Here is a 21,134-nt window from a genome sequence, read left to right on the forward strand (position 1 = left end):
ACATCTGTGGAACTTTGCTGTGTGCACATTGCTGTTATGATGATATACAGTATATTCAGTCGGTGACTGCACTTCCAAAATAATTCATTCATAGCATCCTCTGAGTCACACACAGCAATGTTCCAAGATAACAGAAAATGAAAAGAATCTACCTGTTCTGACATTTAATGCTCAGCAAATATGGCTATGATGTTCACAAAGTTAAGGAAGATAACCTACAGCTTATGTAATGTCCTGTTTCTAGTGAGTGTGGCTCAGTGTCTTTACTTGCTGGTTGCATTCCCCATTCCCTCAAACTTACCACTTCGGACCTGAAGGCTGATCCCAATGGGGCCAAGTGGTGGCTGTGTCTTGAGCAACACAATGAGTTGATGTTGGCAGACCAGCTTTTCCATTTGTCAAAGTTATTCAAAGACATTCAGAAACATTTAGAAACTATTAAAAGTAAAAAAAAAATCAGTAAAATCAACTAAACCTAATTGAAAACATTGAAATAGTAAAGAACGTTGAAGAAAACAATTATAATTATATACTAAAAGATGAACCCTTGATCTCCCGGTCTATCTCCTTGTGGCCCTTGCACTTTACTTGTCTACCTGCATTGCACTTTCTATGTAACTAACATTTTATTCTGTTTTCTTTTTTACTACCTCAATGTACTTATGTATGGAATGATCTGTCTGGATGACACACAAACACAAACTTTTCACTGTATTTCAGTATGTGATAATAATAAACCAACACCAATTTATTCTACCATAGACCCCTATAATTTCCATTCAAATGAGTGGGTTCGTGGATCCCATTCTAGGGCTAAACTGACAGTTCATCCTGTGAGATTCTCCTGTACGGTCAAAAAATAGCCAGTGGCTCCAGCCAGTAAATTCAGGACATCTGCTCTTGTGCAGGAGTCCTGAAACCTATCAGCATTCATGGCTTAAAAAAATGCTTACAGGAGAACTGCTGGCAAACTCCAGCAAAATCTGGGCCAGAGGTTTTCTGTAGGCAAGGATGGAGGAAGTGTATGGATGAATATATAGATTTGTATAATGTGTCTTTTGTATCTTTGCTCTTGAAGCACAATTACCTCAAGATATTTTTGTCTAGAAAAATTAAGATATCAAGACCTGAAGGCGTTTGAGTAATCCTTATGCACTGACTTTTGAACTTCCTGCAATTGAAGGAGGACAGAGTGGTTTACAATATCCTAAGGTCTCTTAGGCGTCATTTATTAGCTGTGTACATTCCACCATCTATCCCCATATATATTACTGTTAACTAAGATAAATGTCCTCCAAACCGTCTTTATAATTTTTAAGTGTTTCCGGCTGCACTTACCAGTACATTTTTTCTGACATAGTTGTGAGAGTCAGTGTTAGCTTCGTTTGGAATAATAACCCAGAGCTAACTCTCCAGCAAGAGATGGAGCAATGGTTTTCCAAGTTTCAACTTTTAACAGTGAGCATTTCAGCCTTGGGTCTCCATATGGTGGGGATTACTTCTTGTATGAGGAGGTGAACTCTTTCCTATAGATTTTCAGAGTTTGCATTTTCTAGACAGACTCTGATCGAAACCATCTATGAAGTTCCAATTAACTGGGACTTGAAATAATTATTTCCAGCTATTTTTTTCTTTTGAAAGTCCACTCCCCTCTTCAACTCTTCATCCTAGACACAAGGTTTAGGAGGTGGCCAATCATCAGTCCTTGGAATCAATGAACCTCTGCTCGTTTGTGTAAATGCATTTACACAAAATTGATTTTCATCAGTGCTGGAAAATTCAGAATCCATAATCTTGTGCTAAAAATTTATATAAAAATTTACGTGACCATCACTATGTGGTAGGAAACAGCAGCTAATTTTCACCTCTCCAGCTCTGAGTCCACTGGAAATAGTGCCCCACTGGTCGGTGCTTGCCTTCAGCAGATTTCCCAGTGGCTGCTTTCTTAATGAGGGCATTTGCAAATGTGTTGCCAAGGCACAGCTCAGCACTGGGCTTCTGGATGTAAGTGCTCTCGTGTGATAGAGCAGAGCAAGCTTCAGCCCAAAAATAACACTGTAAGTACTATGAAAGTTGGCAAAACCATAACCCTTGGCTTAGCCAGCTGCAATAAACTGAGAATGTCAGTTGACATTCAAAATCTGAGGAAAATAAAATAATTAGAGACATTTTTACAAATGGAGTAAGTAATAATTTTTTAAAGAAACTTAAGTAAAACCAGTTTAAAAAAATAAATTGGCTGATCTTCTCTATTGAAATGAAAGAAGGTAATTTTACTGCACTAACATGCTTTACCTACTTTGCACAGAAACATAAAATAATGCTTTAATATTTTTTTTCAAATTTATGCCTTTCTGGCTGTTCCCACAACTCTGCCAATCCTAAGTAAGGTCTCCGAAGAATTCAAAATTTGAAAAATACAGCAATAAGTTGGTAATTACCTTCAAAAGCAAATTTTTCTCTTCACCCAGTACACGATTGAGAGTGTTGCATCCTAGAGGCACTGTCTTTCAAGTGAGAGTTTAAACGGGGAACAATATGCTCTCTCAGATTGTTTCAAACAAATCTCATGGTTATCCATCTTCAGTGCCGGGGAATTGCTGGATGTTGGAGCCCTGCCCATGAAATCCATGAGAAGTCTGTCACTGGTATCTAGTTGTAAAAGTTCCAACAAGCATTGAGTCGAGATGTCCAGAACTGAAATCAGAAAATGCTGGAAACATTCAGCAGGTTGGGCAGCATCTGTAGAAAGAAACAGGGTTAACGTTTCAAATCCAAGATCTTTTATCGTGTCACTGACCTGAAACATTAACTCAGTTTCCATTTCCACAGATGCTGTCTAACCTGCTGCGTGTTTCTAGCACTTTGTTTTTATTTCAGATTTCGAACATCTGCAGATTTTTGATTTTTCAGAACATTCAGGACTTACACTTTCCTGTATACTTTTATGGTTGTTCCAAACGTCCTGACACTTATGTAGGAAATTGCCAGCTGCTTTGCATGGGACAGCTAGCATTTCACAGGAAAGTCCCAGCCAATATAAAGACTAGATAATGCTGTGTTGATTGAAGGACAAATAGTGATCGTGACATTGGCTGTAACCCTCGCAGCTCAAAATATGCTAAAGGATCTTTCAAAGCAATCTGAGAGGGCAGATTGTTCCTTGGACTATTTTTTATGATTTTGTGAATAGGTTTAATTCCACTGTTTTAAAAAGAGAGGAAAATGATTAATAAGGTTGTCAATAGCAGTGCTTATTATTAACTCTATCAACCAATTTATTGGAATGTAAACACTTACAATTCATATATTTTAATTGCACCATCCATTGGAAAAACGTAATAAGCACAGAATCTGGAAACATCACAGAATTGGTAAGTTGAACGCCACTCATCACAATATGTATTGAAAGACATTAATAACACTCAAAACCTTGACCATGTGCAAGAGTGTGCATTGGGGATAATGATTTGCGAGCCCAATTGCATCTCTCGCAATTTTTGTTTTAAATTTCCATTTCTTTCAATAAAGAGAAATATCTGAAGCAATATAAAGCAGGCTGACTTGCTATCACTTGTTTTACACTACTGCACAAAGTGAAAATCTGTTCCAGTGACAAGTGGCGCCAGATCTCATGGGCTTTGCTGATAATGAGATTGCTTGAGCTGTCTTCCTGTGTTTAAACTGCATTACCTGAATCTCTTGAAGGGAAGGGACCTTATCTCCTTATACTTCTGAAAATTTTGTACAGAGTAATGGACAACAGGGAGTAGATTTCAGGGCCATAACCTAATTAAGAGGTTCATGTGTTATCATAAACCATGAATATCAAGCTTGAGTTTTTTATGAACAGTGCAGTTGGATTGTAGTAATAATATCATTCCCCATTGTCCATTATTTTATGCTATATACCTGACATCTTTTTGTGGGAAATTTCATTATTAAGGTTTGCTGTATTTAATTGAACTATGGCATTTTTTATTCTATTCCAAGTTCACAGAGTGAGATAGTGTTTGGCAGAAAAGCACAATAACATTGACCAGAGTAAATAAACCTGTTATCATGTCCAAGACAAATCCAAACCATCCTTTGTTGCTTTTCTCAACCTGTCTGAAGTTTTGGCTTACTTGACCACACAGTATTCCTACAGTGACCACCTACTGTCAGCCAGCTTGGTGAGACTGCACTCAAAGTTCTGTTCTTGTGTATCAAATCCTGGATATAAAATCCCATGCAATGGCTTCTCTTTCTGTACTATTATTTCTGGTAGCCCTAGAGATCTGTCCTGGACCTCTGCTGTTTCTCATCTGCATGCTGTACTTCAATGTCGCCTGAAAACACAACTGGTTCCAAATGTATGCTAGTCAACCTCGCTACCATCTGATTTAACTTCTGCATTGTTTCAAAATGGTTAGATTACCTGTCTGATTTCCAGTACTGCATAAACGGAGAATTACTCCAACTGTAAATTGGAAATAATGAAGCTTTGTCTTTGGTCCCTGTCATGAACTTCTGTCCCTTAGCTTCCAGCTCCATCCTTGTTGTTCGTGGCAGTCTGGAACTGAATCAGATTGTTTGCAGCCTTGGTGCCAGTTCACATTCTGGCTGCACCATAACTATGACTGTTGACTTCTCTCTGTGATGTGGTCTTACAGTGCCCTTACTGTGGCTAATCTGCCACTGAAAGTACATGGCTGATTATTCTAGCACCCTCCTGACTGGCATCCCAGGTAATCTCCAGGTCATCCAAAACCTTGCTTCCTTGTTCCAAGTCCCACTAATTCCTGGTTACCCATCATTGGATAATTTGCATTGGCTCCCAGTTATGCAACTTAGTTTTAAAATTCACATGCTTATTTTCAACCCCTCCCTAGTTCTCTGATCAATTCCAGTCCTGAAACTTTCTGTGATGTCTATGTCTTATGATTCTGCTTTTTTAATCTTTCCTCCTCTGCAGTGGACATGCCTTAAGCTACTAAGGCCTTAAGCTCTGTAGTTCCTTGCTAAACCACCCCTGTGAAATGCTACTTGAAACAACCCCACCAACTCTTAACTGTCCTTCCTAATAACTCCTCCTGTGGTTTGGTGTTGAATTTTGTTTGATAATACTCTTGTGAAGTGCCTTGGGGTGAATTGTTACATCAAAGGAGACATTTGTTATTTTTATAGTTATTGAACATTTATTCGTGATTTTTAATTGACTACTGGAATTATTGATGATAAGTACAGATGTTTACTTTTTTTTAAACTGCACCTTTTGATGTTTAATCATGGTAATTATATTCTGGAATCACAGGCCTGAATTATATATGTGCAAAGTGTCCCTGATGGATGGCCATTTTTGTGGACCAGACTTGTATTCCTTGCTCTCGTTTTGCTAATGTCAGATTGTGCCCATGTACCCTCCCAATCTTTGGTATAATATGGGGATAAATCAGGATAAACAAAGGGGGAAAAAAAAGCAGGTTTTTGCTGAGTTAAAAATCATTCAGTTGCAAGCCATGCCAGCAAAGAGAGAAGCTTATTTTTGCAAGGTCCTGAAAGTGCATCGACAGAGAACACAGGTCTGAGTGGGAGTAATTTTTAAAACCACAACATCATCAAATTGTGTTAAAAGAACAGAAAATGGCTTTGTTTCCAATTGCCTCTGATGCCCTAATCTGTGTTAAAACATCCACCACCACCTGCCCCTAGGCCCACTCAACCCAGGATAAATGCAACTGAAGGATGCTCACATTGAATCCAAGATTTGGCTAAGCACATGGTTGAGGACTCTTTTAGATTGAGAGTTTGATGGATGGATAGACAGGATGTAGAGGACACATTACATAGGTCACCTACTTTTGCCCCAGTGGCCTGGATCTTCAAAGGCACAAAATAACTTTGAGCCTTGTTTATGTGAATTTCTTGGTGCAAATGCCAGGAAGTAAGATGGGATATCATGTCTGTAGAATGTGACATCCATGGTGTGGCAATTAAATCTGTCTGGAGCAGAGCAAAAATCAAGCATCATGCTTTCTGGCCAGCAACATAAGTAATTTCTAATTTAGTGAAATACAAGTTTTGAAATGTCTCATGGCAACTTGTAGTAGAGAAGTACTTGATAAATTCCAATTCCTATCTGGAAATAATTCTTGAGCATGTTTCCATGCACTATTTTTTAATTGTGACTCCTCCAGTTCTCAGCCCATAACCATATAAACTTCCCTATATACAGATATTTTATTGCACGTTGAAAAGCAAAAATGCTAGAAAAAAGAACTAAGGTAGAAAATGCTTGAAATACTTAGCAAAGCTGGCAATATTAGTAGAAAGAGAGAGAAAGAGGATGCTTCAGAACCGGAAGGAAATCAAACATAGTTTAAGTAGCGGAGAAGGAGGAGGGGTAGAGAGAATAAAGGGAAGGCAAAAGATATAAAAGCCTGAAAGCATGTACCACCAGGCTCAAGGACAGCTTCTATCCCACTGTTATAAGAATATTGATAAAATATATTGAACCTTGTATGATAAGATGGACTCCTGCCTCATTGTGGCTTTGCACCTTACTGCCTGCTTGCACTGAACTTTCTCTGTAACTGTAACACTTTATTCTGCTATTGTTTTCCCTTGTGCTACCCCAATGTAGTGATGTGATGAAACAATCTGTATGGATGGCATGCAAAATAAAGCTTTTCACTGTACCTCGGTACATGTGACAATAATAAACCAAGTTACCAATCTATCAAGGTCTGTGATGGGGTAGAGACTGAGACTGCTGACGCAAGTGGCAGTGACGCTGGGTGAGAGAGTATGGGAAGGGCTTGTTAATCATGGCTGATCTGTCTGGTAGAGATATAAATGGAAGATAATTATAGAATTCTCCATCCCACTCCCACTTCAACCTGCTGTATTTGGCTTTGTAGCTCTTTCAACAAAGTGCACCATAAACTCAGGTTGCAGCATCAGCATATTCTGACTGGCAAGTTCTAATGAAAGACCATCAACCTATAACATTAACTTTTTTTTTGCTCCACACATGCTGCCTGACTAGTCCACTATTTCCAGCATTCTCTATTGTTTCTGCTTTCTGGCAACTGCATTGTTTGTGTCTCACAATTACAGGATTTTGTTTTCCCTCTCCTCTGTTCTCATTCGTATCTGTATCTACATCTCCAGTCATATCAGCCATGATTAACTAGCCTGCACCACCCTCTCTCAGTTGGCACCACCTCCATTTGTGTCATTCAGTATCTCTTGGTCTCCACCCAACACAGGCATGCATTCCCTCTCCTCTCTATCCCCCCCCCACCCCCCTTCTCTGGAATTTAAAACATGTTCGCTTTCTTGCTTTTCCTGGTTCTGATGAAGGGTCTAATTTCCCTTTCTGTAGGTGCTGCCTGACCTGCTGAATATTTTGAGCATTCTCAGTTTTTATTTCCTGTTATGTTCTTGTGCTGACTGCAAGTCTAACCACCTCAGGAGTGAGATTTGCTTCTTTCCTCCAACTCTGTTCCATAATCTGGAACTGGTTGCTCTTGCTTTGAGCTGCAGACCAGGCTCTTATTTATCTGTATATGTATGCTGATTGACAGAGCCATAAATTTTCCCTCAATTATTTTTCTTCCTTTCTCCATTGTGCTTCTTCAATCTGATTTCTTTATATTTCCTATTGGTTTACAGATAAAGAATCGTTAATAATGCACAAGTTGTGTGTATAAAATGTGTGCTCACCCAAGGAGGGATATCTTGCATTGACAAAGGGGATTATCAGATTGCTTCATTTCATCCTTCTAGACATTGGAAAAATATGCATTAGTGACACAGATGGCAACATACACATCACATGCGCATGCACAGAAAGATTTAGATTTTGATGATGAACACATCATTTAAAAGTGAGTTGCAACACACAACTGAAGAAACAGATGAGAACATAAGTGGAATGTATCAATAGGAAACACCCGCCATTTGCCATAGTCTATTGAATAGATCACAGAAAAGTACAGCACAGGAACAGGCCCTTCGGCCCATGATGTCTGTGCTGACTATGATGCCAATTTAAACTAATCCCATCTGCCTGCACGTGGTCTACGTCCCTCCAATCCTGCCTGTTCATGTCTCTGTCTAAATGCCTCCTAAATGTTACTGTTATATCTGCTTCTACCACCTCCCCTGGGCAATCCAGGCACCTGCCACTCTGTAGGAAAAAAAACTTGCCTCACAAATCTCCTTTAAACCTTCCCTCCTCTCCGATTAAATCTATGCCCTCTAGTATATAACATTTCTACCCTGGGAAAAAGACTCTGACTAAATACCCTATCTGTGCCTCTCATCAGTCTATATACTTCTATCAGGTCTCCTCTCAGCCTCTGACGCTCCATAGAAAACAATCCGAGTTTGTCCTACTTCTCCTTATAGCTAATACTCTCGAATCCAGGCAACATCCTGGTGGATCTCTTCTGCACCCTCTCCAGAGCTTCCACATCCTTCCTATAATGGGGCAACCAGAACTACACATAACACTCCAAATGTGACCTAACCAAAGTTTTAAACAGCTGCAACATGGCTTGCCAATTTTTATACTCAATGTCCCGACCGATAAAGGCAAACATACCATACACCTTCTTTCCCACCCTACCTACTTTCAGGGAGCCATGGACTTCATCTTGTGGAATACATGTTGTGTATATCCAGTCTTTCACTGTGAGCAAGACATTGGAGAATGAATTGGCTGGCTGCACATCTAATCACTTGCAGCAGAGAAACCCCGGTATGACTTGTATTCTGAGAACACTCAGCTGATGTGAGAAGGCATCTGCGAAGATCATTAGACAAATGCATCCTGCCTTCCTTATTGCTCTTATTTAGTGTGTGGTAGAGTTGCATTACTCATTAAAAAAAATACTGTCAGGTTAAGGAAAGGCATTTTTTTTTGCAGTAGATTTTGACATGTGTAACCTGCAGAGAAAATTGCTGTTAGATTTAAGTGTTTCAAATACTAACAGCCAGCTTTAGGAAGTTACTTTTGTGACAGATTGCAAAAAAGTAATGATCTATTTCAGATCACATCACATAACAGTTATTCTGCTAACCTTTCTACCTCCATCTGCTTTTGAATGGCTCCTCAGTACATAATATCTTGGTAGATGTGTCCTAATTCTGTCCGATAACATTCCTATAAAGCATGTTGGGGATTATACTGTATTAAAGGCACTATATATATGTTTTATTATGCAAATGTAAGCAAACTGATGTTCCCACAGCTGTACTTTTCAGTTGAAAAGTATCCATCTTGCTTTGCATTTCAATACTGATTGTGGACTGCCAGAACAGAGTAATACCACTTACTGGTCAGCTCTGTTTATACACAAATAATGGTATGGATTTGACTTTCTTGTCTACAAAATGTCATATGAATAGACCATGGTAACAGTCTTTTAACCACAGGTTCTTGATCCTGATACTCAACAACATTGGCATGTTATTATGAAATTTTGTCTGAATTGATTGCAGGTGATGTGTATGCAGATGTAGAATGAAGCTAAATATTTCAGCTTCCAGTGATGTTTTATCTTATCAAGGCATTAAAATTGAATTTCCATCTGTAAACAAAATTAACCAAAAATCAATAAAAAGAAAAATAAGTTACTGGTTTAAGAATTTGCAGGAATTAAATTTGAAGCATAGTAGAGAAATTTGATTTCTTCTGTATGAAGAAGATGCAGGATGACTTTAGGATATAAATCATCTTGTGAGCTACAACTTTAGCTTGCTCAATGCTTTTTTCTTTATTTTTGCTGCATATCCAATAATTCCCTAATTATATTACAGTTATAAAACACAAACAAAGTGAGGAATATACTGAAATACCTTTGTGTAATATTTTCTGAAGAAGCTGAAAATATTTTAATCTCCCTACTTTTCATGCTAACTTCATCACTTATAAAATTGTGTGGGTTTTGTCTTCATTCCGATCAGATTCAAGAAATCTTGATGTATAACAATGTAATTTATTACGAGGAGGGCAAGTTTTGTTGAATTATTTTTGGTTGTTTTCCACAGAACATGGAGAACGCTGATATGCCTTCGGTCACGCTAATCGTGGGCTGTGGTCTTTCCTGTCTGGCCCTCATCACTCTAGCAGTGGTCTATGCTGTGTTGTGGAGGTGTGTACTGAACATTATTCCGCTATTGCCCTGTTAGTGACATAAAAAGTGCAGCAACTCTAATTTCAGCTGCAAGCCATTACTGGTTTCATTTGTAAAGTTATTTTCATAATCTTAATTATTGCATGGTTCAAGGAGGGAGGTCTTGAAAGGTTTGACAGAAATTGCACATAAGTATTTTTAGGAGACTAACAGTTATTCTCATCATCGCTGATATCCAGGGACTGACAGAATTGGGTTTTTATCCTGCTGAGGTCTGGATTATCTCACTGACTATAATATGGAGTTTCTGTACTCTCAAGCCAAATTTTTATTAAACCTTTCTTCCCTTTGTTCTGTAGAAGCCAACCTGAAAGTCCTGAAAGCTCCTCTGTAATTGGTTAAACAGTTGTGTGTGGCAAATTATGTAATAATGGTGTTCTTTGTTTAGGATAATTAAGCAGAAACCTAGTGAAGTCAATTAGATAAGTAAAACATGGTTTGCCAGATGGAGTTATAATGCATCACTTACTGTTAAATAGTTTATTGTTGTGCACTCCAATTAGCTTTATGTAAAAAAAAGTATGACTAATAACTGCTATCACTTAAGGCTTGTTCCTTCGATGCTGCTGTTTACTTGCATCTCTTTTGGTGTACTGTATTCTCATGTACATTTTGCAAGCTGAGTTTAAATATAAAATTGATCCCTTTATAAATAGAACCCAGATAAGTTCTACTCTTTGGATGATTAACTTTCGAGGTCTGTATTTAATGTTTAACCTGCACCATCCCAGCTAAAATGCCGATCTGTGTTATGTTTTCTCAGGTACATCCAATCAGAAAGGTCGATTATTCTGATAAACTTCTGTCTTTCCATCATCTCATCTAATATCCTGATTGTGGTTGGACAAACACAGACTCATAATAAGGTACCAAATTCTACAATTTGCAGTCACCTCTTATTTTATAGTTTGAGAATGCCAGATGGAAATGAGAAAATGGTTTGATGAGTGAGGCTACCAGACTGATTCAGTGCTGTTTCCTACATTGCAATGAGCTGTGGGAGAGGCCGCTGCATCAGTGGCCAGTAGTGGGAAGTAGCCCAGGTTGTTTGATTAACTTATAACTTGAAGAAATGGGGTCAGGGTGTCCTTTTGTAACACAACTTTTGTCTGGAAGTATGTGTGGTTTTTCATTAAGAATGACTGAAGATATTGAATGTATTTGCATTGCCATGGGCATGGGTAACGTGTTTATCGTTGGTTAATGGCTGAAGTTCAGTTTCAGTATTGCTTTCCTTGGAATGACATGCAGAAAATGGAAAGCAAGATTTGGCTGTGTGAACCTGCAAGTTACTAACTAAATGGTGTAAGGAGCTCATGACCTTGATTCCCAATGTTTGTGGTTTGAGATTTGAATAAAGCCAGGAGACACTTTGCCCTTTCATCTTGGATAAAGGGTCATTTGGAAGTATCCACATGTTCATTATGCAAGGAATGATCAGCATGTGGAGTAATCTTGCTTGTCAAGTAGTGGACGTACAATGGTTTTTCAAAACAAAAGTGCAGTAGGGTGGAACAAATATTGGGATTTCTCTAGGCAAAAGAGCTGGTATAAGCCCAATAGATCTATATTTGTAGTGATCTTTCTGAATTTATCAGTATTTGTATTCTTAGAACCATTCAGTATGGCAGGAACTTTTATGTAGAATTGTGAGGCTGTGTTACTGGGACATCACAGAAGCTCTTTCACTGCATCAAGACCTAAGTTCCAACATCAGTGAAACTGCCCAGGGTTGTTTTCACCCATGATGTTTCATTTGTTGTGTAAACAGAAGAAATGGAAATTCAAAGCAAGTGTGACAGCATCTGAGAATGGATGGCTTCTCATGCAGCTTTTTGATAAAGGGTTCATGTCCAAACCTTTGACCTGTCTTTTGTCTCCAGCAAGCTGCCAGGATGCTCTGTCTTTGCAACATTTTTCACTTCCTGCTTTTGGTATTTGCAGATATAATGCTGTCAAGTTTTATTTCTGATCTATTTCTTTTTGAAAAATGACAAAATAAACACCTTGAATCAAAATTCCAGACAGTCTTCTATCCCTGTAGCTGAAGTTCTGTAAGGACGTTTTTTTTAGTTGTATGAAACTGGTCTGAAATAATGGCTGTACATACTGTTTAAGTTTTATTATTTTTAATTTTCATTTAGAAAAATGGCTGTGGACTTATCCACTGAACTGTGGCTTCAGGCAATCAGCCCTTTATACATAACTAAATATTTACATGCTGATCACCGTGTGAGCATAGTCTCACTTATTTTTACCTTTACTGCCTTGGAAGGAATGTGGGAGGATCAGATTAGCCACCTGTTATAGAGCTTTCCCCATTTTTGTCCATTGCTGTCAATAGGTGGAGAATAGGAGTGTTCTGTGACAGTTGGCAGTCCAGTCCATCCCTTGCACACCCTGTGATGTATGTTCTTTCACATTTTAAAGGTCATCATTTCGATTCCTGGATGTTAACACGTCACTGTCTATGTCACTATTATGTGCAAGTGTAATTGTGGGTGTGATTAGTTCCAGTAATATTCTATATTATGTGTTTTAAAATGTTATTAACAGTATTCATCAGTGAGGTCATTCTAAGATATTTCAACACAGTACAACATGCTTGTGAACACACACACACACACACACACACACACACACACACACACACACACACACACACACACACACACACACACACACACACACACACACACCCCAGTCTGAATTCAGTGTCAGGATCCAACACGGGACGACAGTGATTGCACCAACATGTAATCTGGCGACATTACATCAGCTTGGTAGAACAGCTGAAGGTGACAGAATGCAACGGTATTATTCTGCACACAGCCTTTGCCAATAGACCCAATGACAATGGGCTCCCCATCTTCCAAAGAAAATCTATGATTAATTAAGCTGCAGGCTAGCAGATTGGAGAAACAAATACACCCAAATTATTATGGGATTGTAGACCAGTGCTTATAAGTACTGAGCAGAAAGCTCATGGAGCACATGAGCCAATCACTTGGCTGGTCCTCATTTAAACCCTAGTCACTGGCCTCTTTTAAGATAAAGAAGAAATGGCTGTAAATAATATTAGCACCTCTGGGAGAAACAGAGTTAGCATTTCAGATTGATGACAATTTTTCAGTTCCAATGAGGGCATTGACACTGTTTCTCTCCAGGAAAAAGTTGCCTGGGCTGCTGATACTTCACATCATTGTCTACTGGTGTTTCAGATTTCAAAGGTCCACCTCCTGTAGCACTTGGCATTTATCATAGGGTCTTTGAGTCGCCAGCAAGGAAACGTGTCCTTTGGCCCACCTGGTCCATGCGGACCAAGTGGTCTAGCTGAGCCAGTCCCCTTTGGCCCATATCCCTCTAAGCCTTTTCTATTCATATACCTGTCTAAATGTCTTTCAAACCTTGTAATTGTACCCACCTCTACCACTTCCTCTGACGGCTCATTCCAAATACCCACCATCCTCTGTGTGTAAAAAAAAAGTTTTTTTTCTTCTCTCACCTTAAACCTATGCTCTCTAGTTTTAGACGCCCCTACCCTGGAAAAAGACTGACCATTCACCTTATGTTTGCCCCTCATGATTTTGTATATCTCTATAAGGTCATCCCTCAGCCTCCTACACTCCTGTGAAAAAAGTCCCAGCCTGTCCAGCCTCGCATGATTCAAGCGCTCCAGTCCTGGTAACACCCTCATGAATCTTTTCTGCACCCTTTTCAGCTTAATGACATCTTTCCTACAGCTGGGCATTCAGAACTGCACACAATACTCCAAGTGTGGTCTCAGTGAAGACTTGTACAGTTGTAACATGATGTCCCAATTCCTGTACTCCATGCATTGACCAATAAAGACAAGCGTGTCAAACACCACCTTCGCCACCATGTCTACCTGTGTCTCCACTTTCAGGGAGTTATGTACCTGTACCCCTGGGTCTCTTTGTTCTACTACATTCTCCAGGGCCTTTCCATTTAATGTGCAAGTCCTGAAATGCATCACTTTGCACTTGTCAGAGTTAAATTCCATTTGCCATTCTGTGGCCCACTTTCCCAGTTGATTTGATTTCCATTGAAATCTTAGATAACCTTCTTCATTGTGCACTATACCACCAATTTTGGTGCCATCCACAAATTTACAAACCACACCAACTACATTCTTATGCAAATCGCTAACATAGGGTACAAATAGCGTCAATCCCTGCAACATTCCCCTGATCGTGGGCCTACAATCTGAAAAGCAGCCCTCCACTACCACCCTCTGACTCCTTCCACCAAGCTAATTTTGTATCCATTTGGCTAGCTCACCCTGGATCCGATGTGATTTAACCTTCTGGAGTACCCACACCTGTCAAAGGCCTTGCTAAAGTCCATGTAGACAACGTCCACTGCCCTGCCCTTATCAATCCTCTTAGTTCTTCAAAAAACTCAATCAAATTTGTGAGACATGACTTCCCATGCACAAAGCCATGCTGATTATCCCTTATCAGTCCTTGCCTTTCTAAATGCATGTAGATCCTGTCTTTCAGAAATCCCTCCAGTAACTTTCCTACCATTGATGTAAAGCTCACTGACCTGTAGTTCCCTGGCTTGTCCTTGCAGCCCTTCTTAAATCAAGGTACATTAGCCACCTTCTAGTCTTCTGGTTCCTCATCCGTGGCTAAAGATGATGATGCAAATATCTCTGCCAGGGACCCTGCAATTTCTTCCCTAGCCACCCACAATACATTTAGTTAAGACCTTGCCCATCTTCTGTGGCTTCACACAAAGATGACCACTCTGATCCTTAAGGGGACCTCTTCTCACCCTAGTTACCCTTTTGCTCTTAATATACCTGTAGAATCCCTTGGGATTCTCCTTTACCTTGTCTGCCAGAGCGATCTTTTTGCCCTCCTGATTTCCCTCTTTATTAGTGATATGGTGTCCCTTTTGTATTAATTGTGTCATACGTTAGTAACGAGTTTGGAAAACAATATTTAATAACTGTGGGAATTCTACACTGTGAAGATGCAATTTGTTTCACAGGAAGCTAAGAAGTGAGGTTGCCCAACAGCTGGACAATGCAGAAGCTTGGCATGGGTTTTTACAGAATGGTGTTTGCTGCTTTGCACAGATGTAGAATGGTCTGACCCATGGCAGGGGTTGGGGATAGGTGTGGGCTGGGGTGTTGTGGTGGGCTGTTGCCTATTTTAATTTGGTCCTCTCAGGGAATATACATGGCTGAAGATTGTGCAAGCTTCCGAGTCCTGTGGGTTTAATTCCCATCATGCTGAACTCGTCGCCAACAGCCACTTGGATAGCTGTGCTTATCTATGCAATTGGTGTGAGGCAGCATCTTGGGAGTGACTGAGAACATAATTCAGAAAAGATATGTTTTTTTTGTGCAATAATCTTGTTTACTAGATTTTACATTCTTAGCAAGCATCAGTCTTTGAGTTATTTTTAAGAAAATTCATTATTCAAAGGTCTAGATGCAGTTCAAAAACATTTGAGTTAGTTATTGCTAGCAGATTCTGGCAATTTACAAATGAAAGTTATGGATGTCAAGCTGGCAGGGAGATGTGACAAATGCATCCAGCACTGAGAATGACCAGATAATTTACAAGTGGAGATATTCTTCATATCTGCACTGGCTTTGACATTTTTTTTTCTGATACTTGTATGGTCTCAGCTGAACAAAATGAATCTCTTAATAGCTTTTTTTTCCCCTCAAAATTCAAGGCAAACTGCTTTACAAAATCACATTTTCATTGTCTTCTCATGCCTTTGAAAGGGAAAAATATTTTCTTTGTACATTTGGCAATGCTTTGTAAGCTCTTTATCTTCTATCATTTCTTAATTAAATCTCCCTGTGAAATGCATGGTGTCAGGTGGCGACTGGCTCACCTATTTCCACGGCTTGATGGTTCTGCTCTGAACTGGGTCAGGGGAGCTGTGAGAGATGAACCTGATTATGAACAAAATTCTCCCTGGTTGCCCTCTTGTGTCAGTCTGGCTTCACAGGGCTAACTAGCTTACTGCAGTCATCTGTTGCACTGTGGTGGTGCTCATTGGCATCAGTGAAGCATGCTGACACCACGTCATCTTCTGGGCTGCATTCATTTCATGCAGGAGTAGCTAACTGGACTTTCAGGCTGCATGGAGGATTCATACAATCCTTGTGCATGCTGTTCAGCCCACAAAGCCCCTTTCTTTCCACACAGAATACATAATCTGCTCACCAAACTTCAAAAAACAAGCAAAGTTTGCAATGAATAACAGCAATGTGATTTTAAAGATGAGTAAACTGACAGAACAAAATGCAAAGTTTCTTCCTGAGACAGGAATTGGTCTTGGAACTGGAAGGTTTTTTTTCAGACTGGTTCTCTGCTGATCATGGAAAGCTACAGCCCAGAACGAGGCTGTTCACCGTATCAAACCCAGGGTAGCTCTCTATTCTGTTATCTATTACTGTAGTGTAGCGGTTAGCGTAACACTTTATAGTGCCAGCGACCCAGGTTCAATTCTGGCCACTGTTTGTAAGGAGTTTGTATGTTCTCCCCGTGTCTGCGTGGGTTTTCTCCGGGTGCTCCGGTTTCCTCCCACATTCCAAAGATGTACAGGTTAGGAAGTTGTGGGCATGCTATGTTGGTGCCGGAAGTGTGGCGACACTTGTGGGCTGCCCCCAGAATGCTCAATGCAAAAGATGCATTTCACTGTGTGTTTCGATGTACATGTGACTAATAAAGAAATCTTATCTATCTTATTCAGTCCCATTTCCCTGCTCTTTCCTAGTAGATCTGTAAATTATTATTTCTCGTACTTATTCAAATCCCTTCCCAAAACATTGCTTTCCAGTACTGTTGAGGAAGTGTGTTCTAACTTATCACCACTGTCCACATTAAAGGAAGTTTTTCCCTTATCCTCCCTGTATCTTTTGTATCATGTTGAATCTGTGTACTTGAACGTAGAACATAGAATGTTCTCCTTTGGTCCACCATGTCTGTGCTGACCATCTGCTTATACGTGGTCTATACCCCTCTGTTCCCTGCCTGTTCATGTGTCTAAGTGCCTCTTAAATATTGCTAACTTATTTGCTTCTACTACCACCCCTGACAATGTGTTTAAGACACCTACCACACTCTGTGTAAAACAAAACTTGCCTTGCACATCTCCTTTAAACTTTCCCCCTCTCACCTTCAACCTATGCCCTCTAGTATTTGACATTTCCACATTGGGAAAAAGGCACTGACTATTTACCCTATCTTTGGCTCTCGTAATTTTATATACTCCTATCAGGTCGCCTCTCAGTCTCTGATGCTCCAGAGAAAACAAGTCAAATTTGTCCAACCTCTTCTTAAAGCTATATACTCCAATCCTTGCAACATCTTGGTGAACCTCTTCTGTGCCCCCCAGAGCCTCTATATCATTCCTTTAATGCAGCAATCAGAACTGCACACAGTACTCCAAAAATGGCCTAACCAAAGTTTTATGCCGCTGCAATATGTCGGCACAACATTGTGGGCCAAAGGGCCTGTACTGTGCTGTAGTGTTCTATGTTCTATGACTTCCCTACTTTTATACTCAGTGCCCCAATCAATGAAGACAAGTATGCTGGACTCCTTCTTTAACTCTCTATCTACTGGTGTTGCCACTTTCAGGGAGCTAAGGGCTTCCTCTAAACATCAGTGATCCTAAGGCTCTTGCCATTTAGTGTATACTTTCCCCTTGCATTAGACCTCAAAATGCATCACCTCTCATTCATCCAGATTAAACACTGTCTGCCATTTCACCCCCAAATGTTCCAACTGATCTATATCCTGCTGTTTCCTTTGACAGCTCCACCAATTTACATGCTGTCTCCAACCTACTAATCAGACCACCTACATTTTCATCCAAATCATTTCCAGCACTGATCCTTGCGGAACATCACTGGTCACAGACCTCCAGTCAGTAAAACAGCCCCTCCACCACTATTCTCTGATTTCCATGACCAAGCCAATTTTGTATCCAACTTATCAACTCACCATGGTCCCCATTTGACTTGATCTTCAGACCAGCCTGCCATAGGATCTCATCAAATGCTTTACTAGTGTCCATGTAGATAACAACCACTGCCCTACCCTCATGAATCATCTTCATCACCTCAAAAAAAACTCAATCAAATTTTTGAGACGTGACCTCCCCCACACAAAGCTATGCTGACTGTCCCTAAGGCCATGTTTTGTAAAATGCAAACCTGGTTCCTAGGAATCTTCTCCAATAATTTCCAAACCACTAGCCTATAATTTCCTGGATTACCCCTGTTGCACGTCTTAAACAAAGGAACAACACTGGCTATTCTCCAGTATTCTGGGACCTCACCTCTGGCTGAAGAGGATACAAAGATCTTTGTCATGGCTCCAGCAACCTCCTCTCTTGCCTCTCTCAGTATCCTGAGATAGATTCCAACAGGCCTTGGGGACTTAGAAACACTAACACCTAACATCTCATCCTTCTTGATACCAACCTTCCCTGGAATATCAATGTACCCCTCCCTAGTCTAGAAACTTAAATGTTATGACAGTATCTGCCTCTGCCACACACTCAGGAGTGTGTTTCAGATTCCAATTGCCCTCTGGGTGAAAAAATTCTTCATTTGATCCCCTTTAAGCCTCTTAGTCCCTGCCTTTGCTCTCCATTTTTGGTTGCCTCTGTTATTAGGGAAGGTTGCCTACTACTTAGCAGATCTATACTACTAGCTATAATTTTATATACCTCTGTCAGGTCCTGCCCCCACCCAGCCGCCTTTGCTTCAATGAAAACAAACCCAGCCTATAGTCTCTCCACATATGTGGAGTGCTCCATCCCAGGCAATATCCTGGTGAGTCTTGATGCAGGATTCCGACATGAAATGTTAACAATTCTTCACCACTCACACCCCCCCCCCCCCCCCCCCCCCCCCCCCCCCCCCCCCCCCCCCCATACAGATGCTCCTTGACTTGCTGAATTCCTCCAGCAGATTGCAGATGCTGAAATCTGGAGCAACAAACAGTCTCTCGTGTCCCCTGGTGAATCTCTTCTGCACCCTCCCGAGTGCAATCACATCCTCTTCCATCGGGTAGAAGTTACAGGAGCCTGAGGGCACGTACCACCAGACTTAAGGACAGCTTCTACCCCACTGTGATAAGACTATTGAATGGTCCCCTTATACAATGAGATGGACTATGATTTCACAATCTACCTTGTGACCTCAAACCTTATTGCACTGCACTTTCTCTGTAGCTGTGACACTTTACTCTGTACTGTTATTGTTTTTACCTGTACTACGTCAATGCACTCTGTACTAACTCAGTGTAACTGCACTGTGTAATGAATTGACCTGTACGGTCGGTATGCAAGACATGTTTTTCACTGTACCTCAGTACAAGTGACAATAATAAACCAATGCCAATACCTTTCTGTAGTATGGTGACCAGAACTGTGCACAATATTCCAACTGTGGTGGAACCAATGTTTTACAAAGTTGTACTATAACCTTCCTGGTAGGCACATGAAAGCGAGCATTCCAAATGCCGCCTTCACACATAATGTACCTGTGCTGAGACCTTCAGGCAACCAATCATTGCTTATATCCTACACTTATTAGTCCTCCCAAAGTGCATCACCTCCCATGCATCAGGATTAAATTCCATCTGCCATTACTCTGCCCATTTTACCAACTGATCAATATCAGCCTGTAGCCCAGCACTACCCTCCTCACTATCAAAAATGGTACCAGTTTTCGTGTCATCTGCAAACTGTCTAATCGTAACTCCCATGTTCATATCCAAATTATTAATGTATATAACAAATCCCAGCACTGATCCCTGTGGTATGTTATTTGTCACAGGCTTCCAATCACAAAAACAATCCTCTGCCTTCATCCTCTGCCTCCTATTACCAAGCCAATTATGGATCCAAATTGCCTTTAATCCCATAGGCTCCAACCTTTTGGACCAGTCTCCCTTGTGGGACCTTACTAACATCCATGTAGACTACATCAACCGCACTGCCCTCATCAACAGACGTTGTCACCTCTTCATAAAATTCAATCAAATTGGTCGGACAGGATCTCCCCCCTCACAAAACCTTACTGACTTAATTATTCCCTGCTTTTCCAAGTGTAGATTAGGGTGGTCACTATTTTTCTGTTGCATTTTAGTCTTCCGGAGGAGAATAATTTTCTCTTTCAAGTGAGTCATGGAAGCTTTGTTCAGCACCAAGGTCAAGTGGAATGGTTGCTAAGGAATAGCCTGCCAATACATTGATATAACTATAAACTCGCTGCAGCAGTGCCATCTGAATGTTTCTCGCGTATACCATATTTAATATCGTGTATGTGAAAATACTGGTTTTATGTCAATAGTTTGGAATTGATGAAGATTGTTTGTACTGGGCAATCTTGATCAAAGATGTTGCTATTACAGACCTTACACGCATCCTCATGGGGGAGGAAGTCTTCATCCATTCGCCCACATTCCAGCTGAACTTTCGAGAGTTCCCTTCAAAGTGAAGCAATGGTATCATTTACATGTAATAGGGTGAAGTTTGTGACATAGATAAGACCTCTCAGAGTTGTTCTTATCACTGCAACCTCATCCTAAGCAATTTGTTGCGATTTTCTTAGTTTGTTCCAACTGGAGCTTCTTCCATGTACCCTAAAAACTTGCATAATTTTGGGATCTGCCCAGATCACTTGGTTCCAGATCTCCTATCACTTGGTCCAAATGTGGATGAAATAGCTGAATTCCAGAAGTGGTGAAGTTGCCTGCCCTTGAAATTAAGGCAGCATTTGAACAGTTAAAGAGGCCTCATAGAACTGAAGTCAATGAGAATCAGAGGGAAAACTTTGCAGTGGCTGGAGTTGTACATCACACAAAAGAAAATTCCTTATGGTTCTTTTAGTAAATTACCTTGATCCCTGGGCACTGCTGCAGCGTTTGTCAGGACAGC

At 40.4% G+C, this 21,134-nt stretch overlaps 1 protein-coding gene across 1 annotated transcript in view; it reads left to right on the forward strand.

Moving 5' to 3' along the window:
• The window catches only part of LOC127575107 (adhesion G protein-coupled receptor B3-like), a 609,306-nt gene that overhangs the window by 483,238 nt on the left and 104,934 nt on the right, over positions 1-21,134 (forward strand). The window contains 2 exon segments of the mRNA XM_052024767.1: positions 10,042-10,145; positions 10,951-11,053. Of these exon segments, the coding sequence (XP_051880727.1) occupies positions 10,042-10,145; positions 10,951-11,053 (207 nt within the window).

This window comes from Pristis pectinata, chromosome 10 (genome assembly GCF_009764475.1).
Source record: "Pristis pectinata isolate sPriPec2 chromosome 10, sPriPec2.1.pri, whole genome shotgun sequence".
Lineage (NCBI taxonomy): Eukaryota > Metazoa > Chordata > Chondrichthyes > Rhinopristiformes > Pristidae > Pristis > Pristis pectinata.